Raw genomic sequence first — 24,380 nt, forward strand, 5'->3', positions numbered from 1 at the left:
AATTACAGCCTGGGTTACATAAATAGCAAATGTGCAGTATATAAGGTTCTTCAACACACTGGAAATATATACTTTTACTAACCTGTTTTATATTGCATTAGTTCATGCACCTATATAAAAATGTGTCCATCTAAGGCTTTTCCATAGTAAGCTGCTGACATATTTGAGCTGCCACTAGACATTAGGACATCAGCATAGCAATAGAACCTGTACAAAGTTCCATCTTTTCAAACCACCTCCTGTGCCCCAGCCCACGTGGAAGACAACATCAGCAGCAACTCCATCTCTTTTCCATGCTTACAATGCATTATGCATCTTGCTGTATATCAATGGGAAGGACACAGCTTCCATCCCCCCCCCCCCCCCTCCTCCTCCCCAGGATCAGATGGCTCTCAGAGCAGGTGAAATGTACAAAGTATAAAAAAACAGAGTCAACGTTTTGAGGATGTTATTTAGACCAGTAAACATCAACATCAGCTCTGCCCCTCGCTATCAAGAACACAGGCTGCTGCAGCACTGGAGAGGCAATGCAATAGCTGAATGGTTCACAGCGGCAGGGGGTGGGGGGAGGCAAGAGCTTGCTTTGCAAAGATAAGTTTTTTTTTAGTATGTAAAAAAAAAGTGTCAAGGAAGATAAAATTTACCTCACTTCCAAAACCACTTAAAAACACATTCATGAATTGCCTCTGGCACACAGATCTTTGCAACAGGGCTAACCCCTAATTCAGACTCAGATTTTTTTTTTAATTTTTTTTTAATAAAAAGCAACACACACACATACATCAAAACCAGCACAACCGCCTGAGATTGAACAACCATCACTTCATAAACTCATGCAATGCAACGACCCCTTTAACACGACTTCTTTCTAGATCTGGCAGTTCCACAAGGTTTGCAGAGAGAGAGAGAGAGAGAGGGAGGAAAAAAAAAAAGAAAATGAAATATTTAAAAAAAATGCCTAGATGCCTCTGGTGACTCAATAGTTAAGGAGGCAAGTTGGAAAAGCTCAGATCTTTAGACGCTGAAAAGAACGGGACACAGGATCAAACTGGGGATTTTTAAGCAATTTTTTTTAGTATTTTTTTATTTAGTTATGCTTCTATTCTCCCTCCATTTTGGTTGTTTATGATACTGACAACAAGCTGTCCCAGGAACCCGTCCTCGATCCCCTGTGCCCCAATCCGGGCTCAGATCTCACCCACCACGCTCCAGTCTGGGGGCTTTGGGGGTGTCCTGAAGGATCCTAATGTAATCCCCACATAATGTTAGGGAGGGAGGGGGTGCCCAGCAACCTCCCTGCAGCCCTGACCTAACCTAACTTCGGATACTACCCACCCCCAAAGAAGAGCGTGGAAATAGTGGAAGAAAGCTTGCTTTGAGGATCAAAGTGGCATGGGGTGAATGAAAAGCCCCTTGGCCATCTCTGGGGGAGGTTTGGGGTCTTTTGGGTGAACTGGGGATTTTTTATCTATTTTTTACACTTATTTTTGAAAGCACGGTCTGCCTGTGCTTTAATGCCTTCCCCTCCTCTCTCCCTCTCTCCAGCCTCTGCTGCTGTCACAATATTAAGTGAAAGAAAGAAAAACTCAAAACTTCACACTCCACTTTTTCTTGAACTTCTAGCAGCCCCTGCACCCCCCCCCCCCCCCCCAAAGGGCACCATGGTCACCAAGATGCACCATCAATTCACAAACAAATGCTACAGTTCTGCAAATCACCAGTCAAACTCATTAATTTATTTATAAATACACATTAACCAAAAATAGTACTTTTCTTGCTAAACTTTCTCTTCTTGCACCCCTTGATTTTCTCCCAATAAAGTCCTTGCACAGGAGAAGAGGAGGGGGGGTGAATTGCTAGAACTTTTTTTTCCTCCTCTCTCTCTCCCCCCCTCCTCCTCCTTTTCTCGTCCCCCCCTTTCCCATAATTTAAATAACCCTGATTTTTTATGCTTCAGAGGCGGCTGCGCCAGTCCAAACCCCCTGCAAACTCACCGCGGGAGCCTTAACATCCTTCCTGCGCTCCATTTCCGGGGTTTAGGTGCCTTTCCGATTTTTTAATAATTTTTTTCCCATATTTTTGCCTGGACGCTGCGGGCCTGGAAATTGTTTGCTTTCCCCTCTCTCCAGCAGCCATTGTAGTGTATGCGCTGCGATGCAGCCCAGCCTGGTTCGGGAGACGCGCCCACCCCAAACACCGCCTCATTCTCCGCCCGAGCCCCGCCTCCAGGCTCGCAGTCAGAAGCGCTTTCACCAGTGACTAAGCCGGTGTTGTCACCGGGTCGGGCTCCGATTAGTCAGCGTAAACGCCAGTCACTTTGGTCCGCTGTTTTGGGGCGGTGCGAGGGCGGAGTCTGCGTTGGGGTGGGCTATTACCGGATTGGCCGAAGAGGATGGCAGTCCGAGAACGGGGGCAAGCGGCTGGCTGGGAGACGTGTCAATGTAGTAAGGGCGGGGCTTGTTCAGCAGGTTAGTATGTGCTACTACTTAAGGGAGAGCGAGGCTACAAGTTGACGTATTTCGAATTGGAGTTGTCCGATCTGAGTGAAGGTGTTGTAATCACCTTCCCGGCCAGAGGTATTGTCACCCGCTCTGTGCTCAGGCGCCTGTGCCTGGGGAGGTGAGTGCGGGCACAGCTTCCCCATCACTGCTGCATGGTACAGCCCCTGCAAGGCTTGTCATTGTCACCCACCCCGGACGTCTCCTTGATCCACCCTCTGCTGCCCTTGCCGCGTGCACTAGGGTCATGGCTGCCGGCAGCTCTGCACGTGGGGTTGTTGCTAATATGACCAGAGCTAGAGGGGCAGCATTAGTTCATGAGTGGGAGGGCAGTGGCCCACCAGCTGGGCTTCTGTATACAGATGTTAATTTTACTCATGCTAGTCATATACAGGTTGATAGCAGCTAGAAATGGCAAATGAATGATATCTCACTGAAAGTTGATTTATGTAGTAATAACTGATTAATCTCATACCAAGTGCTAATTGGATTTCAGCATAATCATTCCCCCCCCCCCCCCCAAAAAAAAAATATTAAAGCGCGTACACACATCCAATTTTTGCAAATGACTGAATGTTTGGATGTCAAATCGGGCGTGTATATGGTCAGGCGTTCTGCTGATAAGACTGGATTTGAACGATCTGCCAAGTGGATTGTTCAAGTCCAGTCTTATCAGCTGACCGACTGTACACGTCTGATTTAACGTTCAACCGTCCAAACAACCGGTTGTTTGTGAAAATCCGATGTGTATGTACCTTTGGGGTTGAGGCAGAACTTTTCACAGGGCAAATTGGATTTGGAAGCTGATAACTGACAGCGACTTGCTACCTCCAGCACCACCTGACACTCCTGCATGTAGTGATGTCACTATATAAGATGGTGTCAAAGGCTACAGTGCTTGCTGTGGCAATTCAAAAAGATGCTGGACACAAGAATTTGTGCTGGTGTGACAGGAGAACTTGCAATACTCACCATGGGATAGGGACACATTACATGGGGTGTGGCTGATGGAGGTGGCAGGATGATACCCAAAATACTTCATGTTTAAATCTAGTGTAGTGTTTAGGCAGTTAATAGATCTCTCTCTGATTAGATATTATCAGAGAGGGATCTAGATGTTCAGATTTGGTGGCCATCATTTAATATATTTCTTAATTTAATTGTTAGCTAAAGATGGTCATCCACATTAGTCTTGATTGTACTATCTTACCAAATTGGTGCTAGTCTACTTGGGACTCAGCAGGAAACCTGTATTGAAATTCCGCTTTCTGCTAATGTGATTGGGTGTACTACACCCTCTTAAACTTTTACGTTTCAGATGGGCTGTAGTAATAACTATGCCTGCACCATTTTGCCATTTGCCTATTACAATGCTTCAAGTTGTAGAGTGGGGAATTGTTTCCTGCTTGGTCACCTCGAGTAGACTAGTGCCACCAAATCTATGTAGTAGAAGTTTAAAGTGAGAAAATATATTTTGAATGGATAGTTTGGGTGGTCCCTCATATTGCATAGAAGTGGTAAGAAGGTACAGTCAAGGTTGTATTATTAATGGGCATCTTTAGGTATCTAATCGGCCCAAAGCAGCTTTTGTTCCCCTCAGGGCTAGATCACCTATAAAAATCACTAAGGCAACAGATTTTTGGGTCTGTTGGTTAATTGGAGCTGATGCAAGTTGAAATACTCACCTGCCTTGCTGGTGGTCCTCCTCTTTGTGTCTGTTCCCCATGATCGTGGTACTGCATCCATGGCATGCTGCGCATGTGACATTATTTCATGCCGGCAGAAAAAGTGAAGTGGCACTTCTGGGATGACAGGAGGTCTGGGTATGGGACTGTGTAGCTAATGCGTATTCTTGGGGGCACATGTTTACCTAGTAGTGATAGGTGCACAATGGTTACCTAAAACTGATTTCTGAGGAACACAATGTCCACCTTGTAATTAGGGCACACATAGCTACCTAAGGCCATTTTCAGACAGGAGGCTGAACTGTGCACTTGCTTGCACTCTTTCTGCATAGTCTAACCCATTAACAAATTCAATAGTTATCTAATTTGAGATAAATGCACTGCTTTTGATATCATTTGCCTGAACTTGTGCTGCAAATTCTGCCCATAGTGACAAGTGGCCATAAATACATATTACAGCAGTATTAATTAGAAGCATGGAAATGTACGAAATAAAATATGTGCTGAAATAAATTGGCCTGGAGTACTTGCAAGCCTCTAAATAAATTGGTTGCTAAAGGGTTAAATACCAGTAATTCTGACTTGTATGCAGCTTAGAATTGAGCCAGGTAAATGCACAATCCGCTGGTTTTCATTGGTGAGGTTTGAAGATGCCTACATTACATTTGCATACAAGTCAAAACTATTTAATACTAATAAACAATCTTTCACGAGCACCAATTCCTAGTAACAGTTGCTCGTCTGTATGGGTTTTTACAAGATCTCATTTTGTTTCTGAAACAAATTGGGGGCAATCTTGTAAAATGAACTTGTTAATAAAAGCTTCAGAGGTTGTTATGTCTATATGGACACTCGGTGTCCCCCTACATGTCCATGATCTGGCCTGTCCATTGGTGCTCTGGAGTGCAGCATGGCTTTGTGGTGTGGCAGGGCTAGACTACCAGGGAAGTAGAGTTCAAAGGTCAGAGGTCTGTTTTTAGAAACCTTTGAACAGCTACTGACTGCATGTTATGCAGCCTGAAAGATGGCTTTTTTTTCTTATGTTTTTATAGAACATGATTCAATTTATAAGGGCCTTTTTCCACTGCACAGCTAAATCACAAATCGCTAGTGATTTTTAAATTGCTAGGGTTGCTACTTTATCATAGAAATCATGAAAAGTATTTTCCACTACAGTGATTAGATTTGCAAAATGCAATTCCTTTCTGGAGCGATTTTTTTAAGAGGGATAATTCAATTGAAAATTCACAATAGCATTACAAAATTAATAAAATCGCTGGTGTTTGTTATTGCGATTGCTAGTGAAAAAGGGCCTTAACCACCTTAGCGGTATGGACGAGCTCAGCTCGTCCATTACCACCAGAGGGTGCCGCTCAGGCCCTGCTGGGCTGATTTTGATAAAATAAAAAGCAGCACACGCAGCCGGCACTTTGCCAACTGCGTGTGCTGCCTGATCGCCGCCGCGAGCAGCGGCGAAAGAGGGTCCCCCCAGCCGCCCAAGCCCTGCGCAGCCGGAACAAATAGTTCCGGCCAGCGCTAAGGGCTGGATCGGAGGCGGCTGACGTCCATGACGGCACTTCGCTTGTCGCCATGGCGACGAGGAAAGCCAAACAAGGAAGGCTGCTCATTGCAGCCTTCCTTGTTACTTCTGCTTGCCGGAGGCGATCAGAACTCATCCGGAGCGCCCTCTAGTGGGCTTTCATGCAGCCAACTTTCAGTTGGCTGCATGAAATAGTTTTGTTTTTTTTTATTAAAAAAAAAACCCTCCCGCAGCCGCCCTGGCGATCTCAATAGAACGCCAGGGTGGTTAAAGTTGCTCAGTTTGGCATTACTAACCCTCCTATCTCCGGACAGCTGTAATGTGTAAAGTAAAAATAAAAATTTAATTACACCTATAAGGGCTCGTTCCCACTATCGCGAATCCGCATGCGTCCAATGCATGCGGATTCGCACATGTAATGCAAGTGGATGGGCCTGTTTCCACTGTAGCGTTGTTGAGGTGCGTCTTTTTCAGCGGTAAAAAAACGCACAAAAGAGCCAACGAATTCGCCTGCGAGTGGAATGCATGCGAATCGCCGCTAATGTATTTAATAGGAAATTCGCATGCGGCTATGGTATGCGAATTTTGCGAATTCGCATAGGTACCAATGTAAATTCACACAGGCAGTGACATGGTTAAAATCGCATATACCTTCAAAAAAAAACGCATGGGAAATCGCATCCGCATGCGATTTCATCAGCGGTGGAATCCAGGCGATTCCGCACCGCAATAGTGGAAACAAGCCCTTACAGTCCGTAGCTAAACGCTCCATGCTATGGGCTGAAGTGAACTAATGAGTAAGTATTTATATAGTGCTGGCATCTTCTGCAGGGCTGTACAGAGTATATTGTCTTGTCACTAACTGTCCCTCGGAAGAGCTCACAATATAATCCCTACTGTAGGCCTAGGGCTAATTTAGGAGGAAGGCTAGTGTTGTCAGGTTTTTTTTTTTTTTTTTTTTTTTTTTTTTTTTCAGCCACAGGGCATGAAAAAGTAGAATGTAGGGGTGGTGCAGCTTTGCTTACAGCATAGGAGGAGGTGAGCCAATGACAGCTGGGTGCTCATCAAAATTAGCTGGGTGGGGCACCTGGCTAAAATAGCCCGGGGAGAACACTGGAAGCCAATTAACTTATCTGTATGTTTTGGGGATGTGGGAGGAAATTTGAGTGCCCAGAGGAAACCCACACACAGGCAGAACATGCAAACTCTTTGCATATAGCGCCCTGAATGTAATTCAAATCAGGCACCAAGTGCTGTAAGGCGAAAGTCAAAATGCGCTTGTGTGCATGTACACACACGCTCCTGTGGCGCAAGCGCACTTTGGTAGAATAGTCGGAACTACGGAAACGTCCTATTTGCACTAAAGACACACAGGATGTTTTATAAACTTCCATTTTAAGTGAGGAAACGCGCTTAAATTTTGATACAAACCTAAGGCCTGGTTTCCACTTGTGCGTTTTGTCAGATTTTTCTCTCAGAGAATTCACATTCATTTTGCAACTAATGGTAGTGAATGGGGCTGTTTCCATTGTGAATTTTTGTACATGTGAAAAAAGTCCTTTTTTTTTTTTATGTAAATTTTTGTTTGCCTGAAAATTCACATTAGATCCGTGGTTACAGGAAGTTGTCAGCAGTCATGACTAAGCTGTTACTAGGCAGATTGTTACATTTAACTATTGCATATTTTCGCATACAAAAATTCGCATAAACGCGTAAATGTACATGCGAATTTTCAGCAATCAGAAAAATCTTGTACTTTTTCGCCCAAAAAAGTCACGCTGTAGTGGGAACATAGTCTCAGTAGCAGGAAGGCTCTGGGTGGCTAAGTATTCTTGGTCTGTCCCATCGTTCCTGTGCTGTCCCCAGTTATTCTAACTACTAGGTGTTTGGTACTCCTTGGGCAGCCTTAGGAACTATTCTTGTCCCTGAGTAGTTTTGAAGATGAGCGCATCTGTACTGCACATGCACAAGCCTGGATTCGTGTATTCGCAGTACAGAAGTGCTTCTCTTTGGAAGGAGTACTAAAGAGCTATTCAAACTAGCATGTCAAATTCAACTGGGGACAGCACAGGAATGATGCGACAGACGGAGGACGGGGAAGGCTCTGTCGTATCCAGAGCCTTCCCTCTATCCCTCTACTTGTGTAGTATCAAACTGTTTCCTTCAATAAGCTGCTACTATGGATGGATAACTTACTATCGCCAATAAGTGAGTTCACTGCTTGTCAGCTACTCCTATGCGCCAATTGTGGTGCTTGCTACTTGACACGTGTTGGGAAGAGTGCAGTTCAGCTGCCTGTGGAAAAGGGGCCTAGAGCCCCGTATTTGTCTCCCGACGGGTCCATGACAACGGCTGTCAAGCAACACTTCTTCCTGCTGGCGGGTATGAATGTTATGCGACGCTACACGTTGGGAGAGAACGAGACTTCAAGCGATCGTGGTGCTTTGCGTGAGTCATTGGGGATCTTAGCGATTCGATCTGCTGTGACGGTCGTTACTGCGGTGCAACGCTAATCGATGGTCGCGTGACTGTACCCATATCGTGGGAACGACTGCTCAAAAAAAATTGTTGGTCGTCTGATAAATCGCGTCGTGATTCTTGATCTGTGGTTGCTTGCTGATGATACAGGGAATGCAGCTTGCGCTGGGAACATGGCCTTAACCTCTTACGCACCACTGCAATTGAAATCTATTTACAGTTTGTCATCTCAATCCTGCCAGGGTGCACCCACTGTTCCCATCTTTCCTGGCGATCCTGCGTAAGCAAAGCTCCTTATCTCGGACAGCTTCGTTGGCTCCTGACCCTGTGATCACAGGGAGCCGATCACAGCTCGTTTTGGAGAAAAAAAGGCTCTGGTCCTTAAGGGGCCAGAGACTGCGTGTACTTAAAGGACACCTGAAATAAGATGGATATGGTGGCTGCCATTTTTTTCTTTTAAACCATTGTTGCCTGGCAGTCCTGCTTGTCTATTTGGCTGCTGTAGTGCCTGAATTACATCAGAAACAAGCATACAACCAATCTGTCAGATTAGATAGTCAGAAATACCTGATCTGCTGCATGCTTGTTCAGGGGCTATGGCTTAATGTATTTGAGGCAGAGAATCAGCAGGACAGCCAGGCAACTGGCATTAAAGGGAATCTGAAGTGAAAATTAACGTAGGGTATGATTTTGTATGTGTAGTACAGCTAAGAAATAAAACATTAGGAGCAGAGACATGAGTGTAATATTGTTCCCAGTTGTTAACTATGCACAAGAGCCACTAATCTCTGACTTTGAAGGCTCGTTTCCACTATTGCGGTGCGGAATCGCGTGGATTCCACCGCTGATGAAATCGCATGCAGGTGCGTTTTTTGTGTTTTACGCGATTACGCATGCGATTTCGCATAGGCTATATGCGTTTTTAACCATGTCACTGCCTGTGTTAATTTACTTTGGTTCCTATGCGGAATCGCTCGCGTAATCGCATAAAATAGCGCGTGATACGCATGCAATTTCCCTATCAAATACATTGCCTGCAATTCGCATGCATTCCACTCGCAGGTGAATTCTGCGGCTCTTTTGTGCGTTTTTTCACCGCTGAAAAAAACGCACCTCAACAACGCTACAGTGGAAACAGGCCCATCCACTTGCATTACATGTGCGAATCCGCATGCGTTGGACGCATGCGGATTCGCGATAGTGGAAACGAGCCCTGAAAGTGGCAGAGAGATCTGTCTTCTGAAGCCTATCTTAAGTGTCTGTCACTTTTTTTTTTTTTTTTTTTTTTTTTTTTTCCTCTTCTCTCTCTAGAGGACAGTTCAAACGTTCACTAGCCTGCTCTCTAAAATCATTTAGAATGCTGAGTAAGAGTGTAAACTGCAAATATTAGAGAGTGATGCACTGTTATAAACAAAACTATATAACTGAAAATAAAAATAAGAATATTTTCTTTGTCACTAATGTTCTAGTAATTATCTGTACTACACAACCAATTCATTTTTTTTTTTTTTTTTTTTTTTTTTTTGCACTTCATCACTTTAAAAGGAAACCAATACGGCAGCCTCTGTGTATCCCTCTCGCTACAGTTGTCCTTTTAAGTGGTTAAATCAAGGTTGTGCTTGGCTCTGTTTCAGTTGATTTTATTTTAGCTATCATGTTTACTGTATTGTATTACCACACTGGTGGTATTCAGTGTTTTCTGGAATTTAGCTCTATCACAACCTTTCAGGGTGATGGGACAGCACTACTCTCAGGATGTGGTCTTTTCCAGTTGCCCTCATATCCAGGTCAGTTTCACAGTAATCCCCCTCGGTACTTTCCATTAGACGGTCAATGAGAAGCTGGTCATTTTGGCTTGCATGCAAATGTAATGCTGTGCTTTAGGCCAAATGAAAGCTCTGGCCATTTTTCTTCAGTACCAAGCTGCATACAGTTTGCATTGTTTGCATGCAAGCTAGAATTTGCAGTGCTTGAGCCCTGGTTTAAATCTGTCGGGACAGTGTCTGCATTGTTTGTATGCCATATACTATCTGTACGTGCCACTAACGACTTCATTATAGAGTGCTTTCTTCCATGAGCGAATTCTATTTAACAGCTTGACCCAGAAGTGCTACTTTGTGTGGTCCCTCTATTAGTACATGCATCACAATTTTTAAAAGGGAACCTGAGGTGAGACATATGTATGCTGACCTATGTAAACAATGCACATTACTTGGCTGTCCTGCTTTCCCTCTGCCTCTAATACGTTGAGCCATTGACCCTGAACTAGCATGTTAAGCAGATGTCTCTGGCTGAGATCTGACTGGATTTACTGCATGCTTGTTTCAGATTCAGACATTATTGCAGCCAAATATATCAGCACAGGACTGTCGTCAACTGGTATTTAAAAGGAAATCTAGCTGCCTCCATATGTCTCTTGCCTTAGGTTCCTTTAAATGCCACTTGTGCTTGTATGCAATTTTTTATTTCCCCCCTCTAGACTTTGTTGCTTGTTGGAATGAGAAACCTAATGTGTGGCTTTTATTTTTTTTTTATGTAGCACTTTATAGGTGGCTCATCTCACTGTGAGCGAGTAGTATGCTTGAGGTGACCCGGTGGGAATCATCAAAGGGAATCTAACATTGATCGCTTTTTCAACTGAACAAGTCGCCGTTGCTCATTTTTACCAACAAAACAAGTGAGTTAATGAACAAAAATGTAAAGGCTCTGAAATCAATTTTTATATAAATGGAATTAATAGATAATTTAACCTCACTGGAGCTCTGCTGCCTGGCAGACATCTTTGCTCAGCTGAATTCACAGCAAGCACTCCTGCTTCTGATGGGAGGCAGTAGAGAAGGTGTGCCTTGTAATAGACATGCCTCTTAAAAGGGCATGATAACTGTGGTTTTCATGGGGCAGAAGTGACATGGCCTCAATTCATAAAGCAATTACCACATGTGGTAATGCTGCAAACAGCAGACTTTCCCGAGCACTTAGCAATGTGTCAATTCATAAAGGCTGTTACAGCATGAAAACCTGAAATTACCAAGCAGTGAGGAAAATTAGAGTTGGCTGTAGTTACCTCCAACACATGTCAGTAAATTTTCAGCAAATGTCAGTTCATAAAGCCTTCAACAAGCAGTAAGCCTGACTATAGTTACCGACACCTCTGGTGAGGTGCTAACAATGCAAAGTGCAGGGAGCCGAAGTCTGTGAGTCCTCTTTGCAGAAAGCAGTCTGTGTGAGTCATCTGTGCAGGGCAAAAGAGAGAGCCACACTTCTGCTCTACCGCTCAATGGGCTGCGGTAATTTACCAAACTTCAGAGGCAGCTGGGAAAATCTTTATGAATTAGCACACAGACCGGGAAAATACTGAATGCGGTATATTCCCTCCCAGGTTTTTTTTTTTCTCTCACTGCTTTTTATGAATTGAGGCCCTAGTGGGTAGCTCTGAATATGACTTTATAATCGTGTGTGTGTGTGTGTGTGTGTGTGTGTGTGTGTGCTGCTATATTTATTGCCTTTTAAACAATACCTGCTGAATCCTTCTTATTCTTTGCCTCTAATACTTTTAGCTATAGGCCCTGAACAAGCATGCAGCAGATCAGCTGTTTCTGACACTGTCAGATCTGACAAGATTAGGCGCAAGCTTGTTTCTGGGGTTATTCAGATACTACTGCAGCCAAATAGCAGGGCTGATGAGTCTGTACAATAATCATCCGACTCCTCAGTTTATGAAACCTCCAACTCCAGGTACCCAAAATTGCTTCAACTCCTCAGCCCTGCCAAATAGATCACCAGGACTGCCAGACAAATGGTATAATTATATTTTTTTTTATTTAATTTTATTCCTCCAGGGATACCAGGCAAATGGTAATTGTTTAAAAGGAAATAAATATAGCAGCCTCCATATATTCTTCTCACTTCGGTTGTTGTTTAACCTCCCTGGCGTTCTATTAAGATCGCCAGGGCGGCTGCAGGAGGGTTTTTTTTAAATAAAAAAAAAAAAACTGTTTCATGCAGCCAACTGAAAGTTGGCTGCATGAAAGCCCACTAGAGGGCGCTCCGGAAGCGTCATTCTGATCGCCTCCGGCGACCAGAATAAACAAGGAAGGCCGCAATGAGCAGCCTTCCTTGTTTTGCTTACATCATAGCCATAGCGACGAGCGGAGTGACGTCACGGACGTCAGCCGACGTCCTGACGTCAGCCACCTCCGATCCAGCCCTTAGCGCTGGCCGGAACTTTTGTTCCGGCTGCGCAGGGCTCGGGCGGCTGGGAGGACCTTCTTTCGCCGCTGCTCGCGGCAGCGATCAGGCAGCACACGCGGCTGGCAAAGTGCCGGCTGCGTGTGCTGCTTTTTTATTTCGCAAAAATCGGCCCAGCAGGGCCTGAGCGGCGACCTCCGGCGGTGATGGACGTATATATTCGTCCATACCGCTGAGGAGGTTAACCACTTGAGGACCCACCCTTTACCCCCCCCTTAAGGACCAGCGCTGTTTTAGCTGATCTGTGCTGGGTGGGCTCTGCAGCCCCCAGCACAGATCAGGGTGCAGGCAGAGCGACCAGATCGCCCCCCTTTTTTCCCCACTAGGGGGATGATGTGCTGGGGGGGTCTGATCGCTCGTGCCTGCCGGGTGTTGCGGGGGGGGCACCTCAAAGCCCCCCTCCGCGGCGAAATCCTCCCCCTCCCTCTCCTACCTGGCCCCCCCCTGGTGACCGGGCTGCACAGGACGCTATCCCTCCTGTGCAGCCAGTGACAAGCTGTCCCCTGTCACATGGCGGCGATCCCCGGCCGCTGATTGGCTGGGGATCGCCGATCTGCCTTACGGCGCTGCTGCGCAGCAGCGCCGTACAATGTAAACAAAGCGGATTATTTCCACTTGTGTTTACATTAAGCCCGCGAGCCGCCATCGGCGGCCCGCAGGCTATTCACGGAGCCCCCCGCCCTGAATTGACAGGAAGCAGCCGCTCGTGCGAGCGGCTGCTTCCTGATTAATCAGCCTGCAGCTGGCGACGCAATACTGCGTCGCTGGTCCTGCAGCTGCCACTTTGCCGACGCACGGTATAAGCGTGCGGTCGGCAAGTGGTTAAAGCTGTGAGGAATATAAACTAAACTGGAGCTCTGAGGTGACCGGCACTTTCACATTTCATGCATTCCGTTATGATGGTGCAAATTTATTATACATGGCACTATAATGGTTATGAGAAGTCGCACCGCATGTTACTGCTGCGGTGCTACCATACAGTGAGGAATGCTGTCCAGTGAAAAGTATGCCTCGCTAACGGGGAAACGCAGACAATCTTGCATCATCATATCAGGACCCGCTGCACTGTTCAGTGTGATAGCCGCCATAAGGTTGTTACTGCGGCGGGACGGTGCACAGTAAGTGTGAAAGGGCACGTTTACACTTAAAGTATATAAAAAAAAAAACACACTAGCGCGGGTGACTTTTACCACAATTAGCATGGTAAAATCACTGTACACTTCCGCGATTCAGAGCGCTTGCGATCAGCGCTTTAAGCACTTTACCGCGATCGCTCCAGAATCAAGGCAAAAAATGCTGCAGGTAATGCTGCGGGATAATGCCCGCAATCAGCGCCAATCTCATTAGTGAGATCACCGCTATAGGTTAGAATGGCACTACCGCTTTGGCAATAAGTGGTTATCTCCCTAGGGTGACTGGGCCCTAAAGGGGATGTGACAGCTATGAGGGAATGGAAAATAAAAAAATATATAGTGACACTGGTGATTGATCATAATACATGGCTCCCAACTGTCCCCTTTTTTTTTTTTTTTAGGATGGACAGTCCCTCTTTGGGAACCAAATCCCTCTGTCCCTCTTTCAGGTCTCATGTACAGATCTGTGTAAATCGAGCGCTGTAATAATGGTGCAGGAGATTTGAGCGCAGCCGGCGCCACCGTAGACTGTAATAGGAATTACGGCTATAGCGGCACACAGGGAGTAACTTCTGCGCAGTCAGAAGACGGAGCTGAAGTTACTTTGAAACCCTATAATTCGGCCTCCAGCAATAGCCAAATTGCATCATTCCCCACTATCCACATGGATCTAGAGGGGGGGGAATGGTAATTAACGCCACCCGGTCTTCTTGTGCAGCAGCAGGATAAGCCGTATACCGGCTGTATCCTGCGCCCAAGGCTCCTGGTGGCGATTACCTATGTATGCTGTGTAAATATATGTATTTTTTCTCATGATGTTTTACATTGACTAAACATTCTCATCCTTTAAAGGGATACTGTAGGGGGGTCGGGGGAAAATGAGTTGAACTTACCCGGGGCTTCTAATGGTCCCCCGCAGACATCCTGTGTTGGCGCAGCCACTCACCAATGCTCCGGCCCCGCCTCCGGTTCACTTCTGGAATTTCAGACTTTAAAGTCAGAAAACCACTGCGCCTGCGTTGCCGTGTCCTCGCTCCCGCTGATGTCACCAGGAGCGCACAGCACAGGCACAGACCATAATGGGCCTGCGCAGTATGCTCCTGGTGACATCAGCGGGAACGAGGACACGGCAACGCAGGCACAGTGGTTTTCTGACTTTAAAGTCTGAAATTCCAGAGGTGAACCGGAGGCGGGGCCAGAGCATTGGGGAGTGGCTGCGCGGGCACAGGATGTCTGCGGGGGACCATTAGAAGCCCCGGGTAAGTTCAACTCATTTTCCCCTGACCCCCCCCCCCCCCTACAGTATCCCTTTAAATTCATATACCGTATATACTCGCAAGCAAGCCGACCCGCATATAAGCAGCCGTTAAGCCCCCCCCCCCCCCCCCCCCCCATACTTTGAAAACCAGGAAAAAATTATAGACCCTCATATAAGCCGGGGGTAGGAAATGCTGGCCGCATGATTTCCCCCAGTGTGTCACGGTATAGCTAGTATAGTGCCCAGTATGGGTAGGTAGTGCCCCAGTATAGCTAGTATAGTGCCCAGCGTAGGTAGTATAGTGAACCCCCCCCCCCACCGCGCGGCCGCCGCTGCTATTGCCTTAGCTTGGCGCCGCTTCTATCCCCTGTCCTGCTCGGATAATCAACAGCAGCACATGGCTGCTGTGATGAGGGAGGAAGCCGTAGAGAGCGGCTTCCTGTAGTTCCGTTACTATGGGAAGCGCTCTCTCCCTCTACGGCTCTATCATGACAGCAGCCGCTGTGGGGCGCACTGCTGTGGATTATACGAGCAGGACAGGGGAATAGAAGCGGCGCCGAGCTAAGGTAATAGCAGCGGCGGAAGCGGAAAGGGGGCTTCATTTTTTGACACGCAAGCAAGCCGACACCCCCAACTTTTGACCCACTTTTTGGGGGTTAAACATTTGGCTTGCTTGCGAGTACAGTGTTCTCCCCAGGCTCTTTTAGCCGGGTGCTCCTCCAAGCTAGTTTTTGTGAGCACCTGGCTGTCATCGGCTCACCACCTTTTCTGCTGTAAGCAAAATTGTGCAGAGAAGCACCTGCCCTGCATTCCCTCATATGGCCCCACCCGGCTACTTTTCCATGCCACCCGGCTGGAAAAAAAAAGTCTGGGGAGAACACTGGAGTATATATGGTATTTCTTATTTTTAAATGTTTTGTAATAAAATTGATAGGACCAGCATGGTTTGAATGATAAAATGCTATCTTTTGCTTTTGAAGTCTTTCTGATGTGTTACTAGGGTTGTGGCAGGGACGTGTCTTAACCACTTAATGACAAGCTGCTAGTGCTTCTTAATGGCTCCAGGACGTGTTTATAAGTCAGACAGTGCTGCTGCTGTGCATGTACATTCCTGTGCACGTAAAAATAGTGGAAAAAATACACCTTTTATTTCAAAATATTGTCACCATACTTTGTACTAGGGACATAATTAAAATGTTGTGATAACCAGGACACATAGGCAGATAACATGTGTGGGTTTCATGCACAGTAGCAGTGTTTGTATTAAAACTATAAGGGATAAAATTGGAGAAATGGTGGTGTTCTCTCTTCCCCCCCCCCCCCCCCTTTAAAATGCATAGAAAATAAAGTAATTACTGAAATCCAATATCAACCCCAAAAAGCCCAATTGGTGGTGAAAAAAACAAGATGTAGATAATTTCATTGTGATTACTAGTGATTAAGCTATTGGCAAATTAAATGGATGAGCACTGAAAGGTGAAAATCACTCTTTCGTTAAGGCAAAAACCGCCTTGGGGTGATGTGGTTAAAGAGACTCTGAAGCCTTAATAAAAATGGGTTTTTTCCTTATATATAGCAGAGGCATGTTTGCCCCTGCTAAAACGCCGCTATCCCGCGGCTGAACGAGGGTCTTTTCCCCTCCAAATCCCCCCCCCCCCCTGCAAAATCACAACCAACTTGGTCGTAGATTTTGCTACCCCTGTGCGCTTCCGTGTGAGGCAAGGCTCTGAGCTGCAGCCCTGCCTCACACGCATCTATCAGCGGCTGATCTCCGCCTCTCCCCCGCCCCTCTCAGCGCAGGCAGACTGAGAGGGGCGGGGAGTGGCAGAGATCAGCCACTGATAGACGCGTGTGGGGCAGGGCTGCAGCTCATAGCCCAGCCTCACACGGAAGCGCTCCCCGGGCAGCACAGGGGGGAATTTGGAGGCGAAAGGACCCTCGTTTAGCTGCGGGATAGTGGCGTTTTAGCAGGGGCAAACATGCCCCTGCTATATATAAGGAAAAAAGCCATTTTAATTATGGCTTCAGACTCTCTTTAAAGTATCCCTCTTTCTACCTCAAAGTTGGGAGGTATATGCATAATGTGACATCTGTTGCCTTTGAGGTGATTAAATTTGCACTTTTTTTTTTTTTTCTTTTTATAACAGACCTTAAATGCCCATTACCAAATAGACAAGGTAAGCTCTTTCCAACAGACATCAAAGTGAAGTAAATTTTACAGTGGAAAATACAATTTTCTTTAATAAGGTCAGTTACATATCTCAATTTTTTTTTTTTTTTTTTTTGAAACATGGACGTTTTGAGAGATATCAATTTGTTTCAGCTGTTTGATCATCTGACGCAAAGTGATGAGGATTTTGATGAGTGGCTGAAAGACCTCGGCCTCCTTCACAAACGTCGAACGTGCACGAGGTGCGGCAATAACAGCATGCGCATGTACGGAACTTGCGGCACTCGCACCGGTAGAAAGTGGACCTGCAATCGACGTCCATGCCGTGAAAGCGGCAGCAAAATGCGAATTGGTTTTTATGCAGACACTTTCTTTGAGGGAAGTCACTTAGGCCCCAAAAAGGTTTTACATTTGTCATACTTTTACTTACACGAGATAGGCACACTGGCACAGATGGAGTATGAAGTGGGCATCACCCACCAGGCAGCTGTGCAGTGGACCCAATGGATTAGGGATTTTTTTGCCCTGTTTTTCATTGCGAAACCTAGGCAGATTGGTGGTCCTGGTGTTGTTGTGGTAATAGACAAGACCAGCATTTCGCACCGAAAATACAACAATGGGAAAATTGCAGGTTACGAACGTCGATGGCTGTTTGGTGGCATTGAATGTGGTTCTAATCTTGGTTTTTTAACCTTAGTGGATTCACACAATGCAAACAATCTGCTGCCCATTATTCAACAGTATGTCAAACCGGGCTCCATTATTCATTCCGACTTGTGTGAAGAGTATGGAGGGACTGAGACATTACCTGAAGGGTATCGCCAATTAAAAGTAAATCAGTCCATCAATTTTGTTGACACCAAATCAGGCGGCCATACCCAGGGAACTGAGAACAAGTGGTGCCGCTTTAAGAGACGGCAAAAAGCCCATGGTCTGAGTGCTGATGATGGTGAGCAGCGTAACAATTACTTGCAGGAGTTCATGTGGCGACAGCAGTTTAACGAGCGCTCCCAAATTATGTACAATTTCTGGTCACAGGTTGCTGAGCTCTACCCATGCGAACGGTAATTCATTTCTAAAACTGTTCCCCCACAAGGATGATCAATGAGATGTAAATTCCCCCCCCCCCCCCCAAAAAAAAAAAAACTTCCTCAAACCCCATATCTTATGGACCATGACTTAGCTCAGTTTAAAAAAAAAAATTAGACATATTGTACATGGTCAATTTATATGAACATCCATTTGCATTGTTGCCTCCTTGGGGTGTGCTTTTTTTTTTTTTTTTTTTTTTTTTTTTTTTTTTCTTCTCCTCCTCTCTCAAGGTCCATGAATTGGCATAGTACAAAGAATACATTTTATTTTCTATTTTTATATTAGTTTTGATAAATTGTGTTTTCTACTGTTTTACTACACTTGCATGTCATGTTGAGAGGCAAACTCCGTTTGTCAAAGCTACCTTTGCTGAGGCGAGCTAACACGGACTCATGGTGAAGACCTGCTGCCTGCAACCAAACGCTACACTGTATTAGGTAATTGTCAATGGTTGGCATGAAGAGAACACTCTACCTGGAGACCCTCCTGGTGATGACTGACGGGAATCAAAGGTCCTGAACTCCGTCGTTCGGATGGTCATACCTACAGCCTACTCCTGAGTCTCCCATGCTTGGCTCACTGACGGCCACTCGCTGTGAGCATACAAACTATGCTGGCTCAAGTTGATGTGGAGGACTTGCCGGGCAAAATGGAAGCAACAGAAACCACGCTGGCCATCAAGGACTGCAAAACTGCGCTGACTACCAAAATAAACAGCCTTGAGATTAAATGTGGATTTATCGCACGACTATAGGATAAGCTTGGATCCAAATCTCATGAGGCAGAGAACCGCATCGGCCAAAGCATCATCTGTGTATATATTGGGGCTGCCTGAGGGTACACACCCAATCATATTCATGGATCAATTAAAGAGCTCTTTCCACAACGCTAATCTTGCTTCCTTTTGCATCATAGAACAAGCGAACCACATGATATCCTGTCCAGGTCTGCCGGGATTGCTGTCTCGCATTTTTTTTTCTTATTTTGGCACCACAGAGATCATGGGGTCCTGTCCTCTAGGCTAAAAGGGGGGGAGGAGTCAAATACAAGAACACTACTCTGTGGTTTTACCCAGAATACTCCATGGCAATACAGCGAGTGGAGGCAATTCAACACTGTTAAAGGGGCACTTTTGCCAAAAAGTTGACGTTTGTCATGCTGTACCCGGCTTGTCTGCATGTGTAAGATGGTGGGTGGAAAGCTCCAAATTCTTCACCTCACTGGAGGATGCCTTGAGATGGGTGGAGTCTTGCCGAATTGGTTGTATGTGGATTTACTCAGCAAGGTTGGGGTGAAATATTGCCTGTCTTTTTTTCCTCTCCAAGTGAGAGATGCTGACTGTCATGTTTCGTTGCTGATAAACTATAAGCAGCAGATGTGTCGTCATGTCTGTCGATTCTGAATAGTACTATTGCTTTCGAAATAGGACTATAGCTTTACTAGTGCACCCTGTGGAATGGGTGTTCATAGAACTTTCTTCTAGAACTTGCAATTTCTAGAACTTTTCTGCAACCTGCACAAACCATGAGGGTTTTTTTTTTTTTTTTTATGGAACTTTTTGGTTAAACTGACATTCCACTGACTGTCATGCTGGGGAAAGGGGGAGAGTATTCTTGCTGGAAATATAGTAATCCTGATCAGACAGTGACCCCAGTGTACTTCCTGGATCTGCACTCCAATGCTGGCACAAGAGATGTGGGAAACAGTTTGCACTCACTGAATGTATGTACGCCTGGGACATCGGACCAGCAGCCTACAGGCAGGCCATATCCCTATATGTCAGTTTGTTGATCCAGTTCAGCTATGACTTAAATGTATTACACATTTATATTTTTCATGACCTAATAAAGTAGGTTACTGTTAAAGCCTTAATAAAGCTAATTGTGATAATTAGTATAAAATGTACAACACTACAGGTTTATAATCGATTTCTGGCACTAAGGTGAACGGATCTCTTCTAGGGCTGGCTATGCACATATAGATTTCCACCCAGTGTTCCACAACAATTGTTTCCTCTCTGAAGGGGTTTTGTTTAGAGGAAATCATATTTCCCACACATAACACATTGGGGTGTGTGTGTGTCTATTGATGATTGAATTTCAGTGTGGCACTGTGGGCCATTAATCTAACTCTGCTCCTGCCATGCCCTTGACTGGCCTGGATTTTCCATCCTGCCCTTGTAATGCATTGTATCGTGGTTTTTTGAACTACAATGTACCACTTATTTGAAGTTCACAGTGCGGCTTAACGGTGTGGCATCCTAACACATGATGTGGTGTTGCCGCAAATCCCCACTGTGATTGTAGTGATGAAGCATGCTTTTCATTGACTGTATGCTTCACTGTACACAACATGCAGGTAAAATGCACTACGACTTTCTCGTTGGGTTTCTGTTGTTACATACAGTGCCCACTCTGAACGTAGCCTAAGACAAACTAATCGGATGCTTGAGTTGAGGTATTCTAAGCACTTACTTTTTTTTTTTGTGTTAAAAAAATCTTATACATTGAAAGGAATAGAAGACTGGATATGAGGCATCCTATTGGGCTAGTCCTTTTTGGATGCAGATTTGTAGACTATGTAACTTAACCACTTAAGTACCAGCGGTCTCAGCCCCCTTTAAGGACCAGAGACCGCTGGTACACTACCGACTGAATCCCAACAAATCGCTGCTTACCCACCGCACGCCAGGATCCTCCTGACATCCACTCTGCCGTCTCTGACTGAAGAGTCATGTGAGCCGGTCAGGAGCCGCTTTCATTGACTCCTGACCGTGTCTATCAATGTAAGCCAATGGGAGTTGCTTACATTGATAGACACAGCCAGGAGCCAATGGAATCTGTTCCTTACTGGCTCACAGGACTCTGCTGTCATAGACAGGCAGAGCAAGTGAGCTGTGATGGGACACAACGGGGATTCAGTGGCAAGATCGTCAGGGAGCGACAAATGGCGGATGCACACTGCGGTGGTGATTGAAATCTACGCCCTGCCAACCAGGTAACCACCAAAACAGGGCATAGATTTCAATCACCTCGGTCCTTAAAGGGAACCTAAACTGAGAAGGATAAGGATTTTTGTTTCCTTTTTAAAATACCAGTTGCCTGACTCTCCTGCTAAACCTGTGTCTCTAATACTTTTAGCCACAGCCCCTGAACAAGCATGCAGATCAGGTGCTCTGACTGAAGTCAGACTGGATTAGATGCATGCTTGTTTCAGCCACCACTACAGCCAAAGATCAGTAGGACAGCCAACCAACTGGTATTGTTTAAAAGGAAAGATCCATATCCCTCTCAGTTAAGGTTCTCTTTAAAGTGAATGGGAACCGCATTTAAAAAAAGATACTTACCCAAGGAGAGGGAAGACTCGGTCATATAGAGCCTTCCCGCTCCTCTCCTGGTCCCCTCGTTCCAGTGCTGGCTTGCCCGGTAGCAGTATTTGACTAATTTAGTCAAATACTGCTTTATCCGGCCAAAGGAGGCTTCAGAAGTATTCAGGGAGCCCTAGTGCTCCTGAAGGGCGGCCCTGTACTGCACCTGTGCATGCACGCTCACGCCTGTGCAGTATGGAGCCACACGTCTTCTGGAGGACACTGCTCCCGAAGACTTCCAAATACCCTTTCGGCAGGGGATTGAAAGGGGGGGGGGGGGGGGGGGGAGAGATAGAGGGCATCGAGAGAGGAGATGGAAGGCTCTATATGACCCAGAGCCTTCCCTCTCCTTTATTTATTTATTTTTTTAATGCGGTTCCCATTCACTTTAAAGAGACTCTGAAGCGAGAATAAATCTCGCGTCAGAGCTCATAGTTAGCAGGGGCATGTGTGCCCCTGCTAAAACGCCGCTATCGCGTGGCTAAACGGGGGTCCCTTACCTTCAAAATCCCCTCCGTGCAGCGGGATAGCGCTTCCGCATTGGGGCAGGGCTTACCGCCGCAGCCCTGCCCCAAGCGTGTCTGTCAGCGCATATCTCCTCCACTCTGTCTTCCTTCACTGAGGGGTGAGGGAGAGGTGGCGATGCGCCGCTGATATACGCGCTGTGAGGTAGGGCTGCAGCCGTTAGCCCTGCCTGCAGCAGCAAAATCTACGACTAATTTGGTCGTTGATTTTGCGGGGGGGGGGGTTTGGGGGTGAAGGGATCCCCGTTTAGCTGCGGGATAGCGGTGTTTTAGCAGGGGCACACATGCCCCTGCTGAATATAAGCACTGAAGCGAGATTTATTCTCGCTTCAGTGTCTCTTTAAGTAGTTAATGGCCTGAAAGTATATACCTTTGAGGATATTCTGAGAGGAAGTGATGCACAAAAATCTATTTGAATTGATTTAAAGTGAACCTGAAGTGAGAGGGATATGCAGGCTGCCATATTAAATTTTAAACCATGCACATTGCCTGGCTGTTCTGTTGATCCTCTGCCTCTAATACATGAAACCTAAACAAGAATGCAGATTAGATGTTAGCTGCATGCTTGTTTTAAGTACGTGATTAAGACAATACTGAAGCTAGTAAGATCAGCAGGATGCCAAGCAACTGGAAGAGATTAAAAGGGAACTGATATGGCAACCTTCATATCCTACTGACTTTAGGATCCCTTTAATGTTTTACCATGAGGGTTATCCTTTAGTGTTGCAAGTGCAAATTTATCAACAATCATATTATCATGGGGAGCTATCTACCATCTCCTTAGTATTCTCAAATACTGCATATATTTAGTAAATATCAATATTTGCTCAGGGGTATATTTGACCATATCCTTATGGAACTAATTGTTCAAGTCTCCCCAGATCGAGTGGATGGTGTGGTGGCTGTCAGGTTGCTGAATGACTGACCAGCTAGTTATTTACACAATTACACAATTATTGAAGCTGTCCAAGTATATTGGACTGCAAATTAAAGTTCTGCATCATCTCAAAGTGTGTGGGATGTGTCTAATGCCTGTATTTATGGACCATTTGCATCTATTGTGGATGCCAGACTAGACTAGAGACAGAGTACATTAGCAACCCAACTGCAGAGCTCTCTGTTGCCTGGTGGGCTTTGCTAAATGATCTAGCTGTTCACTGTACTACCTTAAAGAAAACCTGAGATGACAAATAGAAAAGATTTGATGCTTACCCAGGCCTGCCTCATGCTCCACAAGCACTGTTGAGTTCCTTGCTGTCCTCGCTGAGGCTTAGGGCCACAGTTCTCCTGTTATTGGTCCTGGTAATCTGGCTCAGCCGCGCTTGTCAGGTTCTTCTGGGCACGCACGGCTTCTCTACGATTCTCAAGACTGAGCCACATTACCAGGACTGATAGCTGGAGAACTGAGGTACTTGGGAGGACAGTGAGGGACTCTTTATTTTTATATTTTTATTTTTTTAACATGCAAGGCACTTCTTAAGGTGCCTACACACGTCAGATAAAAGTCTTTGGAAAATGAAAAATCACAGACCAATTTTACCTCCTTTCATGTATTATGAGAGCCATACTCTACACAGTCTATTCTATGGAGCTGAACTCCCCATCAGATAAAAATCTTTGCAAGATGCTGCACACAAAGATGCTGCACACAAAGATGCTGTACACATGCAACAGATCAGTTCCTGCAACAGATCAGTTCCTGCAACAGATCAGTTCCTGCAACAGATCAGTTCCTGCAACATGCCTTCATAGTCTGACATCTGCAGATCCTCATAAACACCTTGTTTAATGGACGTTCATCTGCAGATCAGACAATTATCTGCCGATCTGAAGATCCAACCTGGTGGATCTGATCTACAGATAATTGTCCGTTTAAACAAGGTGTGTATGATGATCTGCAGATATCATAGACTATGAATGGATCTTTTGCAGATACTGATCTGTTGCATGTGTACAGCATCTGTGTGTGCAGCATTTTGCAAAGATTTGTCTGATGGGGTGTACCCACCTTTATGCAGACCCAAAGAATATTTGAAGAAGGGGATAGGAATGAGAAGTTGCTAGTATGGCTTTCCAGGGAGATGTGAGGTTTAATGAACATTCCATGTAGAGAAATTTCTCCAGACACTGCAGTGATCAATAAAAATACTTTGATTATGGTGAGTTCTACTCAGATGAAGTCCTATAGGAAGCTGGAGAGCTACTTGGTATTTATCAGTTTGCCCAGATTGTGCCGATGAACATGAGGAAGCTCTGGAAAGAGACAAAGATTTGGAAGACATTACAGATGCTTTTGCAGACAGTCAAGACCCTGAGATGTGATAGTCTTCCATATGGGTATTTATACACCCCCCCTCCCCTCTCCCTCTCAATCAGGTACACTTAAA

At 45.6% G+C, this 24,380-nt stretch overlaps 2 protein-coding genes across 6 annotated transcripts in view; one reads left to right on the forward strand and one right to left on the reverse strand.

Moving 5' to 3' along the window:
* PLAG1 (PLAG1 zinc finger) overlaps window positions 1–2,179 on the reverse strand; it is a 70,604-nt gene extending 68,425 nt beyond the window's left edge. For both annotated transcript variants that reach the window (XM_068237406.1, XM_068237403.1), the window contains exon 1: window positions 1,995–2,179. The gene's annotated coding sequence lies outside the window, so the exon portion shown is untranslated. The remainder of the gene's footprint in view (window positions 1–1,994) is intronic.
* A 306-nt stretch (window positions 2,180–2,485) lies between these two features.
* Window positions 2,486–24,380, forward strand: part of CHCHD7 (coiled-coil-helix-coiled-coil-helix domain containing 7) — a 46,917-nt gene continuing 25,022 nt past the window's right edge. For 2 of the 4 annotated variants that reach the window (XM_068237412.1, XM_068237411.1), the window contains exons 1-2: window positions 2,486–2,619; window positions 10,741–10,878. Coding sequence is in view for 2 of the 4 variants with exons in the window: in XM_068237409.1 (XP_068093510.1) it covers window positions 17,131–18,078 (948 nt within the window). In the remaining 2 variants the exon portion in view is untranslated. Of the gene's footprint in view, window positions 2,620–10,740; window positions 10,879–16,987; window positions 19,979–24,380 lie in introns of those variants that run through there. The other 2 variants (XM_068237409.1, XM_068237410.1) reach the window with 2 other exon arrangements.

This window comes from Hyperolius riggenbachi, chromosome 5 (genome assembly GCF_040937935.1).
Source record: "Hyperolius riggenbachi isolate aHypRig1 chromosome 5, aHypRig1.pri, whole genome shotgun sequence".
Lineage (NCBI taxonomy): Eukaryota > Metazoa > Chordata > Amphibia > Anura > Hyperoliidae > Hyperolius > Hyperolius riggenbachi.